General features: G+C 37.0%; 2 protein-coding genes across 25 annotated transcripts in view; one reads left to right on the top strand and one right to left on the bottom strand.

Moving 5' to 3' along the window:
- C4H4orf47 (chromosome 4 C4orf47 homolog) overlaps nt 1–23363 on the top strand; it is a 91716-nt gene extending 68353 nt beyond the window's left edge. For all 5 annotated transcript variants that reach the window (XM_040556571.1, XM_040556579.1, XM_040556573.1 and 2 more), the window contains exon 9: nt 22597–23363. The gene's annotated coding sequence lies outside the window, so the exon portion shown is untranslated. The remainder of the gene's footprint in view (nt 1–22596) is intronic.
- SORBS2 (sorbin and SH3 domain containing 2) overlaps nt 126–23613 on the bottom strand; it is a 158138-nt gene continuing 134650 nt past the window's right edge. For 19 of the 20 annotated variants that reach the window (XM_040556551.1, XM_040556548.1, XM_040556552.1 and 16 more), the window contains 8 exons: nt 22583–22671; nt 20953–20999; nt 19494–19608; nt 19275–19403; nt 17250–17453; nt 6146–6195; nt 2930–3036; nt 126–2152 (listed from right to left, as the gene is read on the bottom strand). In XM_040556551.1, coding sequence (XP_040412485.1) covers nt 2091–2152; nt 2930–3036; nt 6146–6195; nt 17250–17453; nt 19275–19403; nt 19494–19608; nt 20953–20999; nt 22583–22671 — 803 coding nt within the window. In that variant the 3' untranslated portion in view covers nt 126–2090. Of the gene's footprint in view, nt 2153–2929; nt 3037–6145; nt 6196–17249; nt 17454–19274; nt 19404–19493; nt 19609–20952; nt 21000–22582; nt 22675–23613 lie in introns of all 20 variants that reach the window. The other variant, XM_040556561.1, reaches the window with a different exon arrangement.

Genomic DNA, 23613 nt, shown 5'->3' with positions numbered 1-23613 from the left:
TTGGTGGTAGGGAAAAAAAAATCTCAGTACAAGGACAAATTGACTATTTGTATACAAGCCTGAAGAGCTTTGTAACACTTCAGTAGTATGTCATACACACTGTGAGAAATGATGGGGGGAAACAGTTTTTTACTCCAAGCAAAATTTATTAGAAGTCTATTCAAGAAAAAAAAAAAAACAAACACAGAGACCTTTTGCTTGTAGGAATTCAAAGTCAGTTACCTGAAAGCCAGGTATGAAAAACCTGTATTTTTCTAAAATCAGATACAGAGTAGAAACAGTACTTTTTAAATATCACAGGCAACAGATGTTTAAGTCTTCAATCATAAATGGCATCAAAGATAGGTATTAATCTCACAGCAAAGCTGCATGCAGGTCTAGTTTAAAATTGAAAGCCTTTGAAATATAAAGCTTTTGCCATGAAATCTGCAATAATAAAGGTATGCTGCACAAAGATGTTTCTTTACCTTTGTCTTAATGACATTTCTCAGTAATAAAGAAATATGTACATTTAGATTTGGCTGGTAAACCATATTTTAATTAGTAAAGTTTTGCATAAAATGCTATCTTACAGAATTGCACTATCCAGATGTGCTTATGGTAAATAGAGCAAGAAAAGAAAAATGCATTGAAATCTGTATGTGAAGAGGGCAAAGATCAAATAAGGAACTTAAATTTTTTCTTTTAAATCAACAACTAAATGTCTCTGTACAAAAAGGCAAACATATGTACAAAATGCTACAGAGACTACATACATGTTGATAATTTCAATCCTATACCCATGAGAAACGCAGTAGAAGCTTTTGCCATCTATAAGGTGCTGAAGAAACCAAATCTGATTTATTTTATTATTATTATTTTTTATAAAGCCATAGTCATTATCATCCTGTGACTTAATTTCATATGCTATTTATGCTTACCTTTGCTTATGGAAAATGTGTGTTTTCAAATACTTATTTCATTCAGGAAAAAAAAACCAACTCTAAAATGTATCAGTTTTAATAGTCGTGATTTTTTTTCTGTACTAAATCCCGAAAAAAGAATGTGTAACTCAGGTTTTGTTAACATAGATACTTATATATATATATATATATAGTGAAATAAATCAGTACATGATACTTGTGAATATTTTTAGGTGGCTATGTCAGAGGAAAAAAAAATCCTTTACACTAACACTGTTTACTCTCTGCTTCTTAAAATTCCTGTGATACATAAAAACACTAACCTTTCAAATTTCATGTTGCTGACTATTACGACACTTTGATTACAACCATTTAATGTCAGACATCATTAGCAGATTATTATTGTCTATGCTTAGATCATTGTCTGTCTCTTCATAAAATCCTGTTTCCCGAGGTTTTACATATCTTGCACTTCTTACCTTTTAACAGAAAACACTATAGCTTTAATAGGGTAAAAAAAGGGTTTATCCAATACCATTGCACCTTCAGAACACTTGCAGTTCTTCCGTTTTTTACTACACTTGCTTGAGATTTTACAGTCACTGTGCATATGTTACAACATACAAGTGCAGGCAAAAAATCTATATTATAATTTGTTATTGTAAACCAGTACAATAGGCAAACCTGTGATACGGCAAAGTGAAAGCAACAAATGCTGCCAAGCTAACAAGAACGTTGAAACTCAAAACTTTTTTTTTTTAAGTTGTAAACAGCAACTTCCCCTCTGTGGTACGTGCATGTTGAAAATTCTTATTTTCCATGGCGCTTCATACCACAAATGTCTCAAATGAATTTCTCCCTCTCCCTGTACCCCTCCCATGGCAATTCGTCTGTGTACCCGTCATCAGGCTTTTCCTATTGCATTTCAAATGAAAAGAATTTTTAAAGCAGGGAGTACTTAAATGTTGAACCGATTCCTCTTGCTTCAGAAAAGCTTAGTTATTCAGAATGCAGTTGTTGCTGTAATACTGCTGGAACGGTTTGGCGGGTGGGATGGGATGAGGATGAACTGGGTGGCCTCTATTTGAGACTGCAAGCAAGAAAACAGAAGGCCAGTGTAGCATGTTTTCTAGCAGCTTTATGCAGATGTGTTGCAGAGATGCAGCATAAATAAGCAGGAAAAAAAATTCACAGCCTCTTGACATAGTTTCCAGGGAAAGTACCAAAGAATTTGGTTCTTCTTGAGGTTCCTGAAATTAGAAGCAATAGATGAAAGATGGGAATAAGAACAGGAAATCACTATGTAAGCATGGCCTTTAAATTTTTGGTTAACATTTCACAAACATATCTACTGTTCTTTACAGTCCAATTACATTGTTTTGAATTTCACTTATGAGTTGTGAATTTTAACAAATTATAACTGCAGGAAGGAAAAAGCAAATAAAGGGGCATATTTGATTGAATAGCCTGATTAAAATCTGTGCTAAATCCAATGTGCTGAAATTTTGGCTTGATACATAGAAATCATTTAATTTAAACAACATCAATTGTTTGCAATTAAATAATTTGGATTTTTGAAATGCTGAGGACTAGTAAGATGATAAAGAAGTTAGCCCCTGTGTGCATGAGGGTTTATGCAATGATTAAGCCACCTTGTCTAGACCTAGGTATGAAATCTGTTTGTTCAGTAATACTTGGTTCTCACAAACAGCCAATTCTGTAGTGGTATTCATGCAAGTTGTAAATTTGAGAGAAGTAATACACGCCCCACTTTGTGTCATGTGGCAGTGACAACAGTGCTGGACAACAAACTGGAGGCACATGTCAATTTGTGTCACCAGTTCCAAAGTACACAAGTGAAAAATCACCCATTAATTTCAGAGGATTTTGGTGGGGATTTCTGCCAATAAAGCCAGGTTCAGGTTTATTACGTTGCATACCAAAATTAATCAGTTTATGAGACACCAAACAAACAGGGCAGCAGAGTTCAGGAATAAAAAGTAAATGAAAAAGGAAACAAAACATACCCACAAACCATCCATCATCACATTTTTCCATCACATCAATGACATCTCCCTCTCTGAGCTCCAATTCATCTTCATTCCTAGGAGTATAGTTATATAGAGCCTGAAACCTTAAATAGGACAAATGATGCATTTTAAAAAGAAGAAGGAGTTCTTTGCACCTTTGTTAAAGAAGCTGGTTTAAACGTTAACTCGTAACTCGCCCTCCAGGTATAGGGGAAAAGGGTTTCTTTTGCCTGGTGGAGGACATCAGGGCTAGGTACTTATTACAGCAAATACCCTACTTTATCTGAGGCGATAGCATACACCTTGAGTACTGAGAGCAGCTTCTGCATTTGGGCCTCCCTTCAGGGAGGCTGCCCTCTCGCTGGTGGGACAGCCTTTGCTAGCCTGTGGTTTTTCCTCGGTCATGCTAATGTATGAACAGGTCAAAATGTTACCTGTTTACCTACAGGGCTGAAGGGGATGGTCTTCCAAAAGGTTTCTGTCCTAAAGGAAGAGGAGGTAGGGTAGTGAAAGTGAGAAAAAAATTCTGGGAAGGGCACCTGAACGATACGCAGAGGTAGTGAATGGAGAAGGAGACAAGCTGGGCAGGTGAAATGAGAAGGAACAGGTTCCAAACTGACAGGTACCTCCAAGGTACCTGGTCAATTGCAAGTTTAGTGTATGCCCATATACCTCGTGGGTATAGAGGTCTCTGGGCCTGCCTTGAAAATGCCCAACTGTCAAGAAAGATTACAATGGGAGAAGTGGTAGAGGAGAAAATATCTGTGAGCAGTGCCTCCCTTCAGAAGGGAGCTAAAAGGAAGAAGAATGGATAGGGGTAGTCATGTGTGAAAGAAGGTGAAGTATCCAAGACTCCAGCCAAAAACAGGTTGAGGGCAAGGCTAGATGGAGGAACTTCTTCAGTTCTTAAAAACAAACAAAAATTTCTGAGAGTGAGGGGGTATCTTGAGTCCAACTGGGAGATGCAAGAATGGAAATTAAAGCATTGTTCAGACCCTCCCCTCTGCCAGGGGCTGCAGTTCAAAGGATGTGAGGTGGATAATTGGGAAGAGCTACGAGACTGGGACGTTTCTTATTTTTCATTTCTCGTCAGCTTTTAATTGAGTTTCTTGGAATTGAAAGAACAGCAATAAACTCCTAGCAGGGGGAGCTGCGGGTGCTTAGCCAGACAGCCCGTGGGAAGATTGCAGCAGAAGCCCATGAGCCCCGCAGAGCTGGAATCTGCCTGCTTTTCTAACCATCTGTGCATGGCTACGGCTCTGCATGTAAAGGAGCAGGGTACGACTGCAGGAATTATAGAAGGGAAATAGTTTTGATTTCCCAGTGCTGAAACAAAGCATCATCCTCACGATGCCCATTTTTTCCCATTATCAACGGTTCACTGGCTGAAACCGAACACCGCTGCTCTTCCTCTCCCAAGTAAAAACACAGTAACTCCCCCTTTGATGTGTTCCTAGAGAAAATGCCTGAATGATAGCAGAGCTAATGGAAAAAGTGCCTTTTTTTTTTTCCTCCATGGCTTAAATGAGACTTAATTCAGTAAAAAATTCCTGTTCCTGAAAATCCCATTTGAAAATCATATATACAGTAAGGTGCTAGGCTTGGTGTAATGATGGTCTTCTTGAATAAAGCATACTTATTTTTCGCAGTGCTGATTTGGAGAAACAAAAGGTAATGTTCCAAGAAAGTTATTTTTAACTTAGTTTCTCATGACTGGCAGTTCCCTCTCCATATCTGAAAAGTCTGAACTTGTACTTTAATCATACTAACCAAATGAAACAGGATGGTCATTTAACCAATTACCTTTGATAATTTGCCTAGAGCAAATAAGAACAATCTGTGCAAAAATTAAATGGTAATACTGTTTTCTGTCATGGTTATCACTCTTCCAGGAAAGCAGAGCTATGATGATATTCCAAAAATGATTAAATACAGCTCCCAAAGATACAGGAATTGCAGATGTACTGTGTCATGAATAGGATTCAAGCCAATTACTTAATCAAATACAGTAACAAAAACTTCCTAATTAGCACTCTTCATACTTCAGAAATCTAGTTTTAGTCATTTTTAGCTAATCCATTTCAATAACTCCTTTTGTAGTCATTTCATTCTCTCTTTGCTAATCTAGGATTTTCTTAAATACAAAAACTACTATTTAAATACTGACAATACGTATTCAAGACAACAGTTGCTTCACAATTTAAATGTATTTCTATTTGTTATTTTAGGACTGAGTAACTTTAGTCATGAACTACTAAAATTATATTGAACAAAATTAATTAGATAATTATTGTTTGCAAAACAGAGAGAGGTGCTTCAGTACGCTCAAGAATTCCAACAAAAGCTTGAGAAAAATGGGTTAAGTGAGACTGCAAGCAAAATGTCTAATTTTCATTATATGTTATCTGTGGTCTTGTTATTTGATAACTGTTTCCTCCTCTTTTTTCTTGCCATTTCTTCAGTTTAACCATTAAATATTCTTAGATGCTAAGCCTTAATTACACTTAGGAGAATTCATCTAATAGGACTTCTTGCAAAGCTCTCTGATGTTAGAGGAAGAAGGGCTACTACTTTCAATGATCAGTGGAACAGGATCAAAAAAAATAATAATTCGAAAGAATCTTGCATTGAACTTGGATTCTGTAGTCAGCACTGAAACAGTCTTACATGCTTTATCTTGAGTTCTTACGTTGTGAAAATACAACCTGAGCTCTAGGTTCTCCAGTTTCTAATTTTTAAGTTGCATATGTAAATACTACCAAAAAGCATGATCCTGTGTTCCTGTGAACAACATTATCAAGTTACTTTTTCTCTCCATTAACATTCAGAACTGTTTCTGAAGAATCTGTGTTGTCAGTAAAGCAGATGAGTTGGATTAATGCTAAGTCTTTAACTGGAATTCTGCTGAGATGTAACAAGGGAGAGAACAACAACAGAATAAGTCAAACTTCAGTTCTACAAAATTCTTATCCCTTTCAAGTATAATCGACAGAGAGCTGCAAGATGACATGTCTGTCTTATTTTGATGTAAATTATACAACTTGGGCTTTGCCCTCTGGGACCATCTTGGCTACCTTCCTACATCATGTGGTTATCTGGACATTTCTGAAACCTCCTCATAATTGTACTTGGCAGGTTAACAAATTATTTGAAGATGTGCTGGCTATTGCTTAAAAGTTAGGTTTTGGTTTAGTAGACAAGAAGTATACTTACGGTTCCCCCCCCGTGTGTATGTTTTCATGAGCAAGCACAGGGCGCTGTGGCTGAAATGAAATGATTTGAAATGTAATAAAGATTTATAAGCTAAGGTCCAAATAGTTGGATAGGTGCATGATGTTTAGTTGCTTGAGAGTTCATATTCTACCTTATGTAAAACAACCCCCCCACATACCCAACCTCGCCTTAAATTCTTAAGAGATGTTGCAAGCAACAGAATCATGGTAGGTTTAAAGATTGATTTTTGGAGGACAAGATAAAAACTAAAACAAAACTGAACTTTATCAACAATCTGTTTATAGTATAGTAGAAAGTTGGAATAGAACCTTGCTGCCTCGTCACTGTGAAACAGAAAGAGCATTAGATAAATCAGATGCAACTGATGAACATTATACATTCCTTGGGTGAAGTATATTTTTAGATAAGCAAAAATAAAATCTCATATATTTAATGGCAGAACTTAGACTATCCACAGACAAACAACATTCCAATTTACATTACACACACAGAGTACTGACTTGGCAGGCATAACATGCTACGCTTTAATTAATTCTGTTCTAGCTCAAGGGGCAGCACAAAGCCATGCAGGCTGTTGGGAGGCAAAGAACAGAGAATTTTTGAATGAATGCAAATGTAATTGTGTGAAAATAACAACTAACACTTTTACTTAAGTAGTAGTAATATGTATTTCCAGTGCGAAGCTTTATGTAAGGAGTATCTTTCCCCCTTTAGAGGTGGGTGATGCACCATTTATATCTAATAAATCTAAAATGGAAATGAAAAATATTAACCCCCTATGGAAACCACATCCTGCTTAGGGAGACATTGAATTACACATATCACAACCTGGCTCAGGCTAGAAACAGCAGAGGAGAAGCTGCTTGGAAGAGCACTTGATGGGAGCAGTGTTAACTGAGGATGCCCCATAGTCATGCTGTGGAGATTGACAGTTTGTACAGGTCTAGGAACTGTGTCTGTTCTGGAAGCGTGGATATCAAACACAGCTTGTGACACTTTCTTTTATGAACTGAGTAAACTGCAACCTGATCTTGAAGCCATGAGGTTTGTGTTAGTGTTCCATGCTTTCTCTTCCCCACATTTGACTATTCCAGTCCATCTTGCTTCAGTTTGCTCAAAAAGGTGATGCAGTCTTCCATGGGAGAAGGGCGTGGTAACTAACCCACAGCCTGATGATATAAATTGAATGTTAAAATGCATTAAGTTTCTTTTTCTTCTTCCCAATACCTTCAGATGATGAAATTGAAGTAGTTAATTTCTTTTCATCATGTTTGTATATTTACACGTAGAAAATATTGTGAATGTTTTCCACTTTATCTTCATAGTGTGTGGAGTGTAATTATAAAAAAGTGCCTAAAGATGCAGGAAGGCAGGTAACAGAACTTTTATTCATATCAATGAGAGGGAAACGGGTTCTAAAGGGGCAAAAAAGTCTATTCTAAACTCTGACTCTCTCTTCTCCCTCATTTACCTCTCCTTGCATATAAGAAAGATGGATAATTTTTACTTAAAAATACAACAACAAAGATTCCAAATTAGACATTTCAGTTCCTGTTAAAACCCCTTCAACAGCTGAATTCTCAAACAAGAAGAGAATATCCCACTGGGCAGATTGCCTGGTGTTTGGATCAGAATCTGAGTTTATTCCCTGCTTATCTTTCATCAGGTCTCAAACTAAGCTGAATGACAAAGACAGTCAGAGATGCAAGAAAAGTGAGGTTACAATATCTCTTGCAAACAATAAAAGTCAATGTCATGATACCACAAATGACTTAACGCTTTGAACATATACTGTGCCAAGAAGAAATCTGATAGGTCAATATTATCTTCTTTTTCTGCATATGCTTCAGCACTGTAAAACGTTTTTCTGATATTTAACTACTCTTAAAACAGATGATAGATCTATGTGAGTAAGGATTTTCAAGTCCATGTTGTTGCTACAGAGAAATGTTTGGCAGAGTTAGGATCTGGGAAAATGAAGGTGAAGTCATCTATGCTATGTCTGAACAGGAGACCTTGGAGCTCTCTATCTGAATGTATTCTTCTATAGTAACCCAGCTTATTTTAGGAAGGTTTCCCCCCATTTTCTTTCTCATGTCCATATACAGTGGTATTGGCTAGAATGGGACTGTTGCAAATTCTGGCTAATTGTGTTCAAGAGATACCGTGAAATGTACCCCTCTATGGTAGCTCTTCATGTTTAGAATTTCCGTCTTTCAGCTATGCCTGAGTTCACCACACGATCCTATTTCCTTGGTAAAAATAGTAGGGCCTAATCTCAAAAATGTTAAGAAGTGTGTAGTCAAGTCAATGGCCCCAGTGGTGCACTTGACCTTCATGCATGATTGATGTATCCTTGCCTATAATAGTTCTGTATAGTCCTGAACATGTAACTTAGGTGTACAATTTGTGCTTTTGTAGTTTTGGAATTAAATTCATAAATGCACTAAATATTGACTGATACAGTTCTCTTAACATACTCTCTGCACGCGATTCATTTGGAGTAACACACAAAATTAAAATAGGGCTTAATCCCTTTTTCATGGATATTATTATTCCTGGTTGGACTTTCTCTGAGATGGTGCTGGTCCAGTTATAAGAATCCTGATCTTCTTATGATTGAATTGTCTCTGTTCAATGATGCAGTAAGCACTGTCCTCTCGTACCTTGTTGCAAATAAGGCCTTTCCTAGACTTTTTGAAAAATTAAATAAAGCTGCTTATCTTAGGTTGAAATTTTGTAAAGGGAACCACCAGAAAGAAGATAATCTAAGATCAGGAGTGACTACTACCGACTACTACTTGGAAAACAGTTCAAGAGCCGAACATTAAGAAACTGATGCAGAGAATAATTTAGTCCTAAAGAGAAAGTAAAACATAACCCACAAATTCAATTTAGGTTCTTTTCATAATTCAAATCAAATTTTTGTGCCAAACACAGGCAAACTCTAAACAATTGGACCCCCCCCCCAAAAAAAAAAAAAAAAAAAAAAAAGTAAAGTCAAGTCGTTACAGTTATGTTACCGTTATATTACAGTTAGGAAGGGAAAGGCGAAGGGAAGGTTTCAAGTGAACTCAACACAGTAGTGACAAAATATCTTGAAAAGCCCATGGACTAAAAGAATGAGAACTCAGCATCACAAAAGCCTGTATCACATGCAGTGACGTATAATTTTAGCTCCTGGAAACTATAATTTTAATAAACTAGAAATACTTGGAAACGAGAAATCAGAAAAGAACAAGCTATGTATAAAGAACTTCAATCTCTTATATGTTGTAGCACTGGAAATACTATGCAGTACTGCTGAGATACAATATACTAACAGACTTATAAGTTTTGGCACACAAAAACCTGTTGGCTTTACTCAGACATAGCACAGAAGCACAACAGGAAGAAAACACAACATACTGATAGTGTTCAGACACTTGGGTGAACGTGAAGTACTGAAAGACCAGACACTGAGCTCCTGGAATATGGAAATGCTGTTACTGCACACTGGGCAGCCAGTACCGTACCCTGTGTGAATAGCTGGGACCTCTGACAGGCGAGCTGCAGGATCTCTTAGTCATCACAGGGCTACGAGGAGGTTTACCCATAACAAAGAGCTCTCTCTTTAAATTAGCCTAGAAAAACCACAGAAACGGTGTCAATTGAGAGTTTAAGAATGAAGCACCATGGGATGTTTGCTGCTTCATTCACACATGCAAACTGGACATGCTTTCCTTGGTAACAAAGGCATGTATGCTACAGGTGCAAAGGAAGGTACTATTAGTAGATAGCATTTTCATTGTTGCATCTTATCTTTTTTTCCAAGGGCTTGCTGCTCTGACACGTGCACTCAGGCATTACAGGTAAAAGATTATTCAGGCACTAGGTATGCATTTGAAGTAAGACAAGTTACTGGAAGTGTACGTACTGAAGTGACTCAGTCAAGGCAGGAAAAACGCAGTGGCACGCAGCAGCAATGTTATCTTGGAAATGCCAATGACAAATGTTATTTGTTGCCGTTAGACAACAGACCTTACATTTGCATTTAGAAACCAGCTATGCACTTGATGGAAAGTACTTCAAGGACAAATCCTGAGTTTGTTAACATCACAGGAAATCAGCTAAATATTTGACAGAAATGTGTACATCCTACCATAGTTAATAAACAGCAGTACACTGTCTTGGAGATTCTCAGGAGCAGATTTTATATCTTCCCAAAAGAGATTCCCTCCATTTATTTTCAGCTGGGTTAATGTGCCTTGTTCAAACAAGGACAAGGAATATCAGGGCCACCTAAAAAAAAGAACCTCAGTGCCTTTCTGCTTCCTTTATTCATAAGTGGCAGAAACAAAATGTGGTACTGTGTTTTACCCCTTCCTAGAGGTGACATGACAAATGTCCAAGGCCCATGACAAATTCATATGCTGGCAAGAATCCCTGTGTCTCTTCCCTACTTCAAAAAATATAGCACAGCTTGTGAACCTTAAGCCTTCTTGAAGTCTGATATATCTGAGTCTTCCATTGTCATGCAGTCTATGATGTGGTAGGCTTTTTTCAACAAGGATGTAATTTTTGCCATGGATTTCATGGTCACTTTTCCTAGGACAGTTTCTCAAACATTTTATGTGCCCTTTTTCTCCTTGTCACAAGGACAATCTCTGGAAGTCAGCACTGGAAATTGACTGTGGGGCTAAGCTGCACTGGGAATTGACCTTATCTGTCTAGCCATAGACTCTTTCCAGAACTCATTTTTCTGCCCCAGAGCAGCAATGTTGACAGAAAGTGTAGCCTTGAAGAGAGAATAATCTTTGTTCAGGCCTTGGCTAATAGAGCTGATATTTGGAATGTCACCCTACGCAGTAGTGCTTTACTGTGAAACTTGGGACTATTCTCCTAGGTTTTAGATTGAAATTGAAAACACTTTAAAGTATTACTTAGTTTCTGTGTACTTGGATATAATCCTGTTTCTTTCAATTAATTAAGAGTTACTGAAGTTCTGGTATGGACTTGAAATTGAGTTGAAGGCTTTCTCCTGTACTGGTATCTCCTTACACTATGTCATTGTATTATAATGGTTATAGTTTTATCTTGTTTTTCATCTGAAAAAAGCCTATCTTACTCCTCCATGTGCTATGTTATTTAATGTTAGTAAGAGAGAAAATGCATTGGAAAAGATCATACCCAGTGTTAGCCTTGCGGTTATTTAATATATATGAAGATTTGCAACAATCCATACTTGAGGTGCAATTACCTTCAACTTTGTAGAGTCTTTCTCCTGCCGATGTAAGAGTTTAGAAAGGAGAGGAGGTGAGAGGGAAGCAGTAGATGGGGATGTTGAATGAGAAGCTGGTGCCTTGGCAGAGTGAAATGGTGGATTAGAAGGAAGGTGGGAAGGAGGATCAGACTCTCCTGATGTTCCCATAGAAAGCAGAGCTGGCTTAAACATTCAAGAAAAACAAAATGTAATTGTGCTATACAACCAGCTGGTAAGGACATAAAATGCCCACTGAGTCATGTAACTAATGTGAACAGTCAGAAATGGGATGCTAATTTTATTATTAGTCAGTCTACTACTCTGGGAGAAAACTTTTCCCTCAGAAATTAAAACAGGTTGCTATTTGGGGCAGTAGATTTCACCTCTATTCTTGCAGTTTTCTCCCATGTTGTTCAGGTCAAGTAAGGGCAATGCATGTCTGCAATATCTTTCTAATTAACTAGTATTACATTTGGCCAAAAACATTTTTTCCAAAGCATTTGCTCTACAATTTTGTATGAGCTAGCCAAAGCAACTGCCTGAACAGTCTCATTGTTGAAGTAAGTGCTGGACAGAGAAAAATCTTTTCTAAATTTTTGCCTGGAAACCACACAAACTGTGTAGCGAAATCATGGCATTAAATGACTAGCACACATTTAAGATAGTTCAGTGTTGTACTGTCCCAAAGGGGAACCAGGGCAGGCATTAGGGAGAAGGATTCGCTTAACTGCCAAACATAATCTGATCTGTTATTAGTCACATTCTAGTAACAGGGTCTACTATAAATATATCAGCTTGTGAAGTGACACATGCGAGGTCCAAACCTCTGAGTCTCTGCAGGAGACGTGTCCTTCCCTCAATACTGCTGCCAGCATTCCTGGGGTCCTGTACTCAGAAGGGGCAGCACATAATGGGACAGTGAGGAGGATGGCTCACTTTTTTTGTGTCAGAAACTTGATGGGAGCTAATAAGGACAGAAGGGGAAGGATCAGCAGAACTGAGACACCACAGAACTGACGATGGTGTCTACACCTGCTTCTGAGAAGGAATTGTGCCCTAACTGACAGTTTGTATTCAGCACAATAGAATAAAACTGTGCCTGTGCACAATACAATAAAAACATAAATACAAGAGAAGGCAAAGAATAATTGTACTAAGATATCTGAACATAGAAGACATGTTTTTCTGAAATTAAGATACCTTATTGATATTCATTGAGGTGCATCCTTCACAGCTTACTATGGAATCTCTTGTACTTGCTACTGGGAATTCTAAGGTGTCCTGCCTCAGATCCTCCTCTATATAGAGCTTTGTCAGTTCTGTTGTGTCTTGTGCTCCTCTGGAGAAATCCGGTTCTTGAGGCTTTGACTGAAACCCTAGGTCAACTGACAAATCTGCTGCATAGATCTCCTCTTCGTTTTCAGCAGTTTCAACTAGCACTGTGGAGACGGAGCCACCTTTATGTGGCAAAGGGATGTTACAGAGACCACCACCACCATGTTCACCTTCTCTGGTGGTATCTGACAAGTCTCTAGGTGCTTTGATGACCGAAGAGCCAAGTATACCTTGCAAGTCTTTATCTTTTCTTGGTTTGGTAGTGTTGCTTATATGCTTATGTATTATGTCATGGGAGGAACTGGCTGAAGATGAGGTGGAGGTAGACAGGAGAAAGGGCTGAGGAAGAGTTGTAGGAGAGCTGAGAGAGACCTCTGTGTATGGAATAATATGATCATCCTTAACTCGGTGAATTCTGTTACTTGGGGAGATTGCTATGGATTGGGCTGTTGTTAATGCCAAAGAACTGAGTTCTTCTAAGTCACAAAGAAAACTGTCTGGAAATGGTAGAGGAGGTGAGGTGCACAAGCTTGTAGGTGAAAAACCAACAGGTCTTGCAAATGAGTTGCTAGTGGCAGCCTGGAGAGTCTTTTGATCATTGCGTGACCAAGAGGAGGAATAGTATCTAGGAGGTGGGGACAGTGCTTGGGAAGGCAACTTCAAAAATAAGAAAAACATGGGAATTTAAATAAATAAATAAGCACGACAGAGAGTTAGGATATGAGTAGACAGGAAAAGAAAAACGTCTGTGCTATCGTCTGGATTATAGGGTATGGTTTCAGTGAGCACGGGTGTCTGAAATCATTAGTACATGAATCAGAACAGCAAAAAAAAACATTTGAAAAATGAAACTGTATCAGGTTCTGGCCTGGGACTTAAATGTCAAACATCAAGACAGATCTGGATCATTACATTCAGGAAGGCAACCTGCATTTGATCTGCTAAAGTTATGTATGGCTTTCTGTTAGTGAACCTGTCACAGCTTATTAAATCATACAATTAAAATTAATGCGATTTTCCTCACTGAGCACAGTATTGTCAGAAGTACACTTCAGGTGTCACAAAGTATTTCTTTAAAGCTCTAACAACAGTGGTCATTTCTAATTATCCTAATATTAATATTTGTACTTCTCAGTGCATGCTTAAGAAACATCTTAAATACATTGCATACTTTTATTAAGGCATAAGCAGCTACAGAACGCAGTTTTCCTTAAAAGTAACCCTACTGGTTTAAAATAACATCAACATTTGTGGAAGGTACATTCAATTCTAACTGAATGTAGGCAGTCAACAAAGCTTTTAAAATAGTGACAGCACAGTATATAGCAGTATATTTTGAGTAGCATTACATAACATTGATTGAAGTATCCTTCTGGTAAAAGAAACGTCCTTTTGTAAGAATGAGAGACTGGTGAGTCATACGTACACAGCATCAGTAGATATCCATTGCTTCAGTAAATACTGAAAATGCATTTTTGTAACTATTAATCCTCAAAGTTAAAATTGAATGAAAAATATTTTGATCTCATTTTAATTAGGCAGAATAATTAGATTATTTGGACTACTTTAGATTTTAAATATTACACTAGAAAATAATTTCAAATGGCCAAATGAACATCACGGAGTAGAAAGGTTAATTTACTTACCTTCTGCTGGAATTTTCTTGAGGCAAATAGTTTTATTTAGAGGCTAGGCAAACCTTTGCTATAGAATCTTCTGTACCAAAGTATACAGTCTACAGACCGATACAATGCAGTCTGCTAAAACATAGCTAGGCTGTTGTGAACAGCATTCCAGCTCTTTCCTTCATCTTTACTCTTGAAAAAGAGCTTCCAGCCTGTGGTTTAGGGATCATACTATGGTCCAGGAGACATTGCCATTTTTAGCTTCCTGTGGCTACAGGCGGCTCTAGAGCTAAAGATATAGATGCTCTAGGCCAAGTTAAGGAGAGCAAAGCTTGCTCTTGATATATATTGATTATTTATTTTTATTGCCATTAGGCCAGAGACATTTAGAGCAATTGCTCTAGCAACAGGAGTGATAAAGTGAGTTACATGCTAAAAAAAAAAAAACAAAGGAATAGGAAGAGTGGTATCAGCACTTGTGGTAAACTCCAGAACTCCTTCAGGCCTGCTAAAGCCCTTCTAGGTAGTCAGGAACAAGATGGCTTCTCATATGGTATTGCCACATCTCAGTCCAGTTGAAAAAAATGTTTGTGTAAGAATGTCAATAGAGGCTTTTTTTTTTTTTTTTCTGGACTGATGCTAGAACCAGATGATTACAAAAATTTCCTGTGCTACTAAGAAGGCTCTTTCCCCTCTCCTCTCCTACAGAGCTCATCTGTTACTTAACAGCAGTGGCAGACAGTTTTGTAATCTGATGTGACTATCACCATTGTAAAAATACACAATGGGGAAAAAGTAGCCTAGTAACTCCTGCTGCGATGCCGGTAACAGTAGTATGAAAGATTTGAGTGTATCTCAACTTGTCTGCAAAGACTAGGTCAAATTTGGCCATTGTAAACTCCCTGTATCAAATACTTGTGGAATACAGGGTAGCACACGTGATGCCCTGCACCTGCACACTCAAGATGCTTGATCACGGCAGCCTTAGAAAAGGAGCAGCCATCAATAGCTCTGGAGTTGTCACAGGCTGTACAAACTAAGGTGTTGCACTTCAGGTATGTGTACTAAGTTACTTTAATTATTTTTTTCTATTCTCAATGGAGATAACATTATTTAATTAAAAACTATGGACAATACTCAATATGAATTGTTGGGAGCCTTCACATTCTTCTTGACTTTACTATTTCCTGTTCAAGGTTTGGGCATTTTATCAACTTACAGGAAAATATAAATAACTTATGAAGTTAAGAAATTACAGGGTAGTTTTAACATGCATGTACTTTTTACCTGAATGCAAATACTCTGAAGCATCACCTGTGCTCAAGGGCATCACTGACAAGGTTATAGGGGTTACACAAAAAACAGCTTTAGCTGCAGGAAGCCTTAGAGACAAGCCTATTCCATAGAAGATGAGAGGAGAGAGGCATCTCCAAATACAGAGAGACAGCTCTGTAGTGTGTAGCACTTAAGTTGCCTCATACTCTTGAATCACCTTCAGATTCCTGTAATGAGAAGGGGCCGTAGCTTATAAATACCTCAGTCTGAGGATACAGAATTTGATGCTACTTTAATTCAACAATTTTGTTGGAATGGAAGAGAGAGGAGCTAGTTCTCCTTTGTGATACATTCTCGGGGAAAAACCAAACCAAACCTTAAGAGAACTGTTCTAGCAACTATCATCAAACAACTAATATTGCTTAGCCATAAGCAGTATTTTCAGAGGACACAGTTGTCTATAAATGACATCTTTTGGTAACTGTCCCCAAAGCTGTAAATAAATGTGTATCTTATCTCAAAGCTGAGGCATCTAAATAAGCACCAGTATGCAAGTAAATGGAAGCAGAAAACGGGGCAAAACCAACTGAAACAAATAGAGGTTAATAGCAGGATACGAGAAAGCTTTATAAATTTCACACAAAACTGACTTCCCACACTAAAGAGATGAACAAAACAGTAAAGAGGAAGATTTGGAAAGGATTCCATCTTTAGTACTCAGAATCATCTTAGATAATACATTAATGCTAATCACCGTTTGCATACAGAAACTTGCTCAGTTTCTATCGCTGCAAAGAGGTTTTGTTCCTGGCAAAAGAGTCTGTGAAATCAAAAGTGAATGATAAATTGGAATACAGGGATCTTCTTTGTAATGTGATTTGTAGTGGTTATAAACTAGGAAGGAAAAGAACTTGGAAACTGACAGACATTTGGTGTGGAAAAATTACAACTATAAAGGTCTGAATCCAAGCTCATTGACAACGTGATGATATTTGCATCACTCCTGGATGACACAAGGCTGTCACTGTTGTCACACCCCTCCAAAGAACTGCCATTGTACCAACAGCCTCCTTGTAGAGCCTCCATGGCAAAAGGAGGAAGGTTATGGTTCACAATCATTAGCTGTTCTCCTTTACTTTGAAGGGCATAGAACTGAAAGCTCTTGGCAAGATGTGTCCCCCGTGCAAACTGCCCTCATTTGCCCTTTGCATGCTTATGGGACTGCAGACTTTTAGGATGACGGGTATATCTTCACTTTGCATTGTGAAGAATCTGCTAGACATTTCCTTGATGCTCAAATTTTGTCTGAGACTCCTAAATAATTTTTTTTTTGACAGCTTGTTTTTTCTGCCCAGATTTTGACTGGCCCTACTCTCAATAATTTAATAGCTAAAGAAGAAGGCAAAATTCCTGGCAGAAATAAGACTGACATTCTGCCATAAAAACACTTTAATGACAAGCTAGTTATGCAATTCTACATATGTAGGAAAGAAAACAGATTGTACTGAATGCATTAATTATGTATCATCTTACCACATTAACAAAAAATTTACAAGTCCTTCTAAACCCACTCTAGGAGTGATATCAAAGAAAAAAAAATCCTTACCTTAGCTGAACTTAAATGGTGTATTCTGTCACTAGAATAGCTTTGGGGTATAGGAGGGTCGGGGTAGTCATCAACACTTTTTGAGGCATTCTTTTTGATGACTTCTACATAGGAAACGGGGAAGATGCCTTGTCTGTTGGTTCCTGGTATTTTACCTTCATACCAATTTTGATCAACTCGCTTAAGAAGAATTACTTTGTCTCCCTGGAACACATTAGAAAAATGAGTTATCAGCAGATGAGTAGTAAATTGATTTTTTAATAGATGATATTATTTCAACAGATAGTGTTATTTTCCCTGCAGTGCTGTTTCCCATCAGTCTTTAAAATCTTCTCCATTCTCACATTTCTCTTGCCATTTGTAATAATCATATATGCCACTACCACTCCAGCAAAAAGAGGCTGGTCACAGACTGCAAATACTCTTCATTTCTCCAAAGGGAATCTCATGTAGTCTCCTACTCTTGGTTGGGAGATTAACATTTAAACTTTCCTTCTTCAGAGCATAACCTGTTTAAATGGTTTGCCAAACTGCTAGCTAATATCCTAACAGTAACTAATGCAGTAATGACTGCATTAATTTAAACACCCGTTTTTCTCTAAGAGTAATAAAAGTTAAATAATGAAATCCATGCAAGTGCTTTGTTATCAAGTAAAATTGTAATACATGAAAGTGAAAAGTTCAAAATGATTTCGTGGGAAAGGTGAGAGAAGTGCTTTTCCCAGAAAATGTGCTTGACTAGCAGGTATCTGTGCAAAAAGACAGATGGGCAGTGGCTCACCTACTAGTTTTGGAGAGCCTAGGAATTGAAATGAGAAATACCAGCTTTCTATTCAAACTCTTCTCTGCAGAGAAACTTCATGAACTCCCTCTTTCATTTTACATGACATACTTTTTAACCACATGCCTTTTTGTAACAAATCCTTCCACATTAGTTTTTTGTTTCAGGGTTTCTGTAATTTTGCTTCTGCAGTTATTTGTGGAGTTCTCTAAAATTATCTTTAGTGGGATGGAATTACAACTTTTAAAAAGAAGCTCAAGCTTGGCTGTCAAGATTGTGACCAATACAAAAAGCATGAAAGTGAATTTAAATTAGAAATCATCAAACTACCTTCCACACCTCCTAGTTCTCTAAGTTTTTATTCCTGCCTTTTGATTGATTTTTTTTTTGTTTTGTTTTGTTTTTAGATCTCTTTGAGGTTTACCAATCTCAAATGAGTGGAAAAACACCCATTATCTTTGGTGATGCTGGATTATGTTGTAGTTCAGCATCAAAAACCCGTATCCTTAGTCTTATTTCAAAAGAAAAACAAACCACTGAATAACTTCTATGAACTCTAACTCATATAAAAAAGACACTAAATGAGGCAGAATTTTCCAGTGGGTAAAAAGTATATAATACTTATAACTAGATATATTATACCTCCAATAATAAAGTTATCTTCTGCAGCAACTCTCTCAGTGTCTGACAAACCCCAGAAATTAAATACTTGTTTTGCTAATGTACAATAAAGGACAACCACCAGGATGTGCATAGGCAAAGTATGCAGAGGCAAAATATGTATAAGCAAAAAGAAGACTATTATGAATATGAAATATTTTCAAGAACTGGTACATGCACAAAAATTTGAGCCTTTTTTTCTAAATTTTGCTGTTTTATATTTTCAGTATTTTTGATTTCTTCTGCATGAAAAACCTTACCATTGTAGTTATGACAGTAACAAATAATTATTTAAAACAATGAATGGATAATTGAAATAAAAACTAGAAAATGGGGTGACCAGTTAGATGTTTGCATATACTAATCTACCACATTATATTTTATAGACACAAAATATTTAAACTATTTGCAGGTCGCTGTGAAAGAATGCAAGCCAATGAGCTATTATGTCAGTAGCTTTGTACTATAATATCGCTTTGTGCATAGCAAATTTATCACCAAAACACTGTAATTACATATACATTAATTCTCTGTAGCAGTAGATACCATAATGATATTTTGATAAAGATAGATCTCAACTGTACCTTTCTAAGTGATAACTCCACATTTGTGTCTGCACTGAAATTATATTTGGCAATAGCTTCTCCAATCTCTCCAATTTGTGCAGGGGGAGGGGGCCTGGCAGGCTGTGCTTTTTCTGGGGGAGAAAGTTTCTAGGAAAAAAATACCAACAGGTTTTAATCATTTGCATGTAGTTTGTGGACCTGTTATCCAAAATAATTCAAGGAATTAAAAGAACAAACCTCAACATAAGAAATTGGGAATATTCCAACTCTTCCATGGTGTTCACCCTCATACCAGTTTTGATCAATTTTCCTGAGGATATAGACAGTATCTCCTTTCTTGAAGGACAGCTCTCTGTAAGAAATTCATTTAAAGATGTTTACAGCTTTACATTTGAACTCTTCTACCTGCATAGCTTCTGCAGTCTTTACAGTTCAGTACTGAAACAGAATGTAGCAGATAAACATTTGGAGAAAAAAATGTCATAGCTGTAGTACACTTACCAGTTGATTATACCCTACTAAATGAAATGATTCACATTTATGAATCATCACCAGGTACTATCTGTAAGTTATATAGGCCTAACTTATACCGTGAATACAAGGAAGTATTATTAGTTATTAGCAGAGTAGTTAGGATACAGTCTGCAGGCAAATACGATGTCGTTTGTATCCCCTGTTTAGATGTTGCTTTTATGACAGGTATCTGAGACATTCTTGTTATTCTTTATGAATCAGTAGGGTAAGCTACTGAACATATCCTGTCTCCATTGTCTGTTACTGCCTTTTTGCAGCAGCATAGCTTGGAGTGCTGCTGTTCCACACAGTTTTCTTTTACAAGCAAACTCTTCAGTAGCATGAACATAGGATTATGTTCTCGCCATTTCAGGTACTCAGGGCCTGTGATATGCTTAATGTTGGATACTGAAAAAGGGAAGTATTCAAATCATTATGAACATTTTCAGATCCTGAACTGGGTATTATTTGTTGTACTTTTTTTTTCTTTCCCCCAAAGAGCTTACCTGCTGTTCTGATAACTCAAATTATAGTTTTATAGCTATTGCAGACACAGCTATTGCAATTCTAGCGACAATGTTGTACCGTATCAAAAGGTTTTTTAAACAGCCTGAATCATCAAAGCAACAGCACTAATGACATACATGCACTCTCCTCTGACTCCTTCATACCCTAGAACAGCATTCCCTGATTTTGTTTTTCTTACGGACCACTGTATTTTGTTTAGGTACGGGACATTTCACGTCCTGCAGAGAGACTGGGTATGTTAAGACAGACGTATTGGAAGATGCTAAAGCACTATAAAGAGTTTTGATAAGAGTACTCTATCTACAGCAGCACTTTTAAGTCTGGTATCCTGATGTCGCCTAAATATGATTCACAGCAAAGAGCATTCAGTGGGTGACCCTCAGGACTCAGGCTATAGAAAGTTGAAGATCCACAGCCATTCACGTGTTCAAGCAAATACAATGGAAAAAATATAATAATTAAAAGACATTTTAATTTCAAAATAACTTCTCACACAGCTTGCTAATGCAGAGGCTACTGTGACAGAAAGCAGGGTCTTCTGCTTCCATGGTGTTTTGCTGTCGAAATTGGCTATAAGAGCAGTTAGCTGCATCAAGTGCTAGAGGGACTTTTCTTGACTTATGAATACTTAAATGAACAAAAGTCAAGTACTTACTTAGAAGTCTGAGCTTTAAAGTCATATACAGCTCTGGCTGGCAGTTTCTGAAAAGTAGGCAAAATGATTAATACATTCAGGTAGCACTACTGTAAGGTAAACTTTTCAACCTTTAAAAAGGTGGCCAAGATCAACCAACCAACCAACAAAATAGGCAATTAAATATACAACTTCCTTTTCTGAAACAATTAGGTGTTTGGGACAGTGTTTTAAAAACAGAACTAGCACCTACATAGAGCACTGTCTTTGCTTTAATAAAAAAAACAACACAAAGTTATTAAAGGGATCCTGTCAAATCCCATTTTTTGATACTAATACAGTTTTCCATTACAAGTCTGCTTCAAATATGATAGCCTAAGTTTAAAGCATTTTATTGTTCTCTGCTATTAAAAATGGTCTTTCAGATGAGAGGTGATATCCTTTTCATCAAGTGTAGCTAAGCCCTATCCTGTTTTACTCTTTCATAATTTCACCTTTTTTTTTCTCACTTTTGCTGCTGGTGCTATAACTACTAAAGCAAAGAATGAAAAGGAGAATAATATTAAAAGAACAGTGGAGCTGATTAAATACAAAATGTACAAATTCAATTGAAAATAGAGGTCAGTCTTCTTTCATCTTTTTAAATCACAGCAATCTTAAGAAAAGCTTGTAGTGCAAGTACTTTACATATTTGCATATTAAAACCCAGAAGTCTTTAAAAGGAACACACAAAACACTCCCAAAACTGGGTTTAACCATTATTATGTAACAAGAAGTCATCTTTGAAATCAGACTCTGAATTGCAGCAATATTGCAGCTTGTTCTCAGCAGCTAAATTACAAAAACAGTTAAGATTCAGCACTCTCAAGTTGCCGTTATTTTGTGCAATATTTATTTGTATCAAAATCAATGGAAAATGTTAACAAGCTGTACTTCCTGTGTAATTGAATAAAATCCCTGAAGCCTGCTTGGGGAATGTTTCAAGTTCTAGAATCTGAAATACTCTTAAGAAACTGAATGATATACCTCATTTTTCATGTACACTTTTAAGTAATACTTTGTGTTACTTTCTTTAGAGGTGTACCTGCTTCAACTTCCCCTTCCAAAGCATTAATATAAGCAATCCGTATACAGTCCCCAAAACTGTTATAGAAATTAGAGATCACTCTTATGATAAGTGGTTTTGCATAATATACCAACAGCAGTGTTTTTTTTCTTTTTTTAAACAAAAATTATGGTGAAATACAGATGTTCTTTGTGTCAGTCTAGAAACTACTGAGGTACTTTCTTGTGTAACCGATTTTCTAAAGAGCCTTTCCCTGATCATACCTACTATTCCCCTCTGTCTCAAATATTCACTCTTGTCAACTTTAACAGAGCCTACCATTGACTAGTAAACTGATGTCCACATCCATTTAAACATAAGTTGAAGACGCAGTTTATCTTAGAAAGTTTGATATTCTTTTTCTCTAAGTACCAATCTCCTTAATGCAAAAGTATTTGGATGCTGTCCTATCTGATAATATGATGTTGAGAAACTGTTCCTTTGGTCTGTATCATTACAATGTCATAACCAACACAAATCTTGTCTCAGAAATTTTACTGATTTTCTGTATCGACCTTGTTGCATTATTTATTCTTGTTTTGCTACCTCTTTGTCCGTAGTTCCTCTTCTTTCCCTTGGAGTACATCGTCCCACATCAGTGAAAGCAGAAGAATAGTTTCCAGGAGATTCCTGGTCTACTGAAAACAGAACATCATTATGTGACACTACGGTAAAATAAACAAAACCATGGTGCTGCTTGGTTTAATTTAAGGGGATGAAGACATACCGAATCTATTATTTCACCCTTAATAGAAGGAATGTGATGGTCTAAGTGGACCTTTAAAGAAACAAAAATACTGACTCTGAAGCAAAGGCTTTCCTCTGATCCACAGCAGAAGAATGTATTACAGATGATTAGAAGAACAAAATTATGCCTTACTGTATGAAAGGATACACTCCTACTGCACCAAATGGAAGACATGACAGCAGTTGTGAAAAGCTTCTTCTGAATGCCAACAATATAAACACGTAATTACATGCACAAAATGTGACTAAAGCATGCTTCAATGACATAAGAGATGAAAACAAATTTTCTTCACTAAGTGATCTAAGATGCATTTCTACTTTACCAGGGGCACTGTTTAGGCCTTGTCAAGCCAACTTGTTAGTTATTTTGTAAAAATAACTCTATTTGAAGTGAGCGTTACTTACCAATCTATGTGGCAGATTTTCTGTAAAGCACAGTTTGCCAATGCTTATTACAGGATGGTGTATTATAGAATGGTCAATACATCTTTTCATATTTTAATAAAAAATAAAATCGAAATCTGGTACTCTCTATAGCTCTGCAAGTTGTCAATGTGAATGAAAATAAAATGGAATTATTTCAGACCAGAGGATGAACTGAACTGCTTCTTGACTTCTGACATTTAGTAGCAATTGTAGTCTCCTAATGCCTGCTAGTGGAGGTGGCTGACTGATACTTGCCTGCCTTTGACTTCATTCACATGATCTATTCTTACCAAGCCTATACATTTCTAAGTCAGTACAAGTGTAAAACAAGAATTGAGAGTATCTAATAAATTACGCTGCAGTCCTACGGAATAGAGATCTAAATGGTCTCCCATAAGCTGTTG

This window comes from Cygnus olor, chromosome 4 (genome assembly GCF_009769625.2).
Source record: "Cygnus olor isolate bCygOlo1 chromosome 4, bCygOlo1.pri.v2, whole genome shotgun sequence".
NCBI lineage: Eukaryota > Metazoa > Chordata > Aves > Anseriformes > Anatidae > Cygnus > Cygnus olor.
This window is presented reverse-complemented; position numbering and strand designations above follow the sequence as displayed.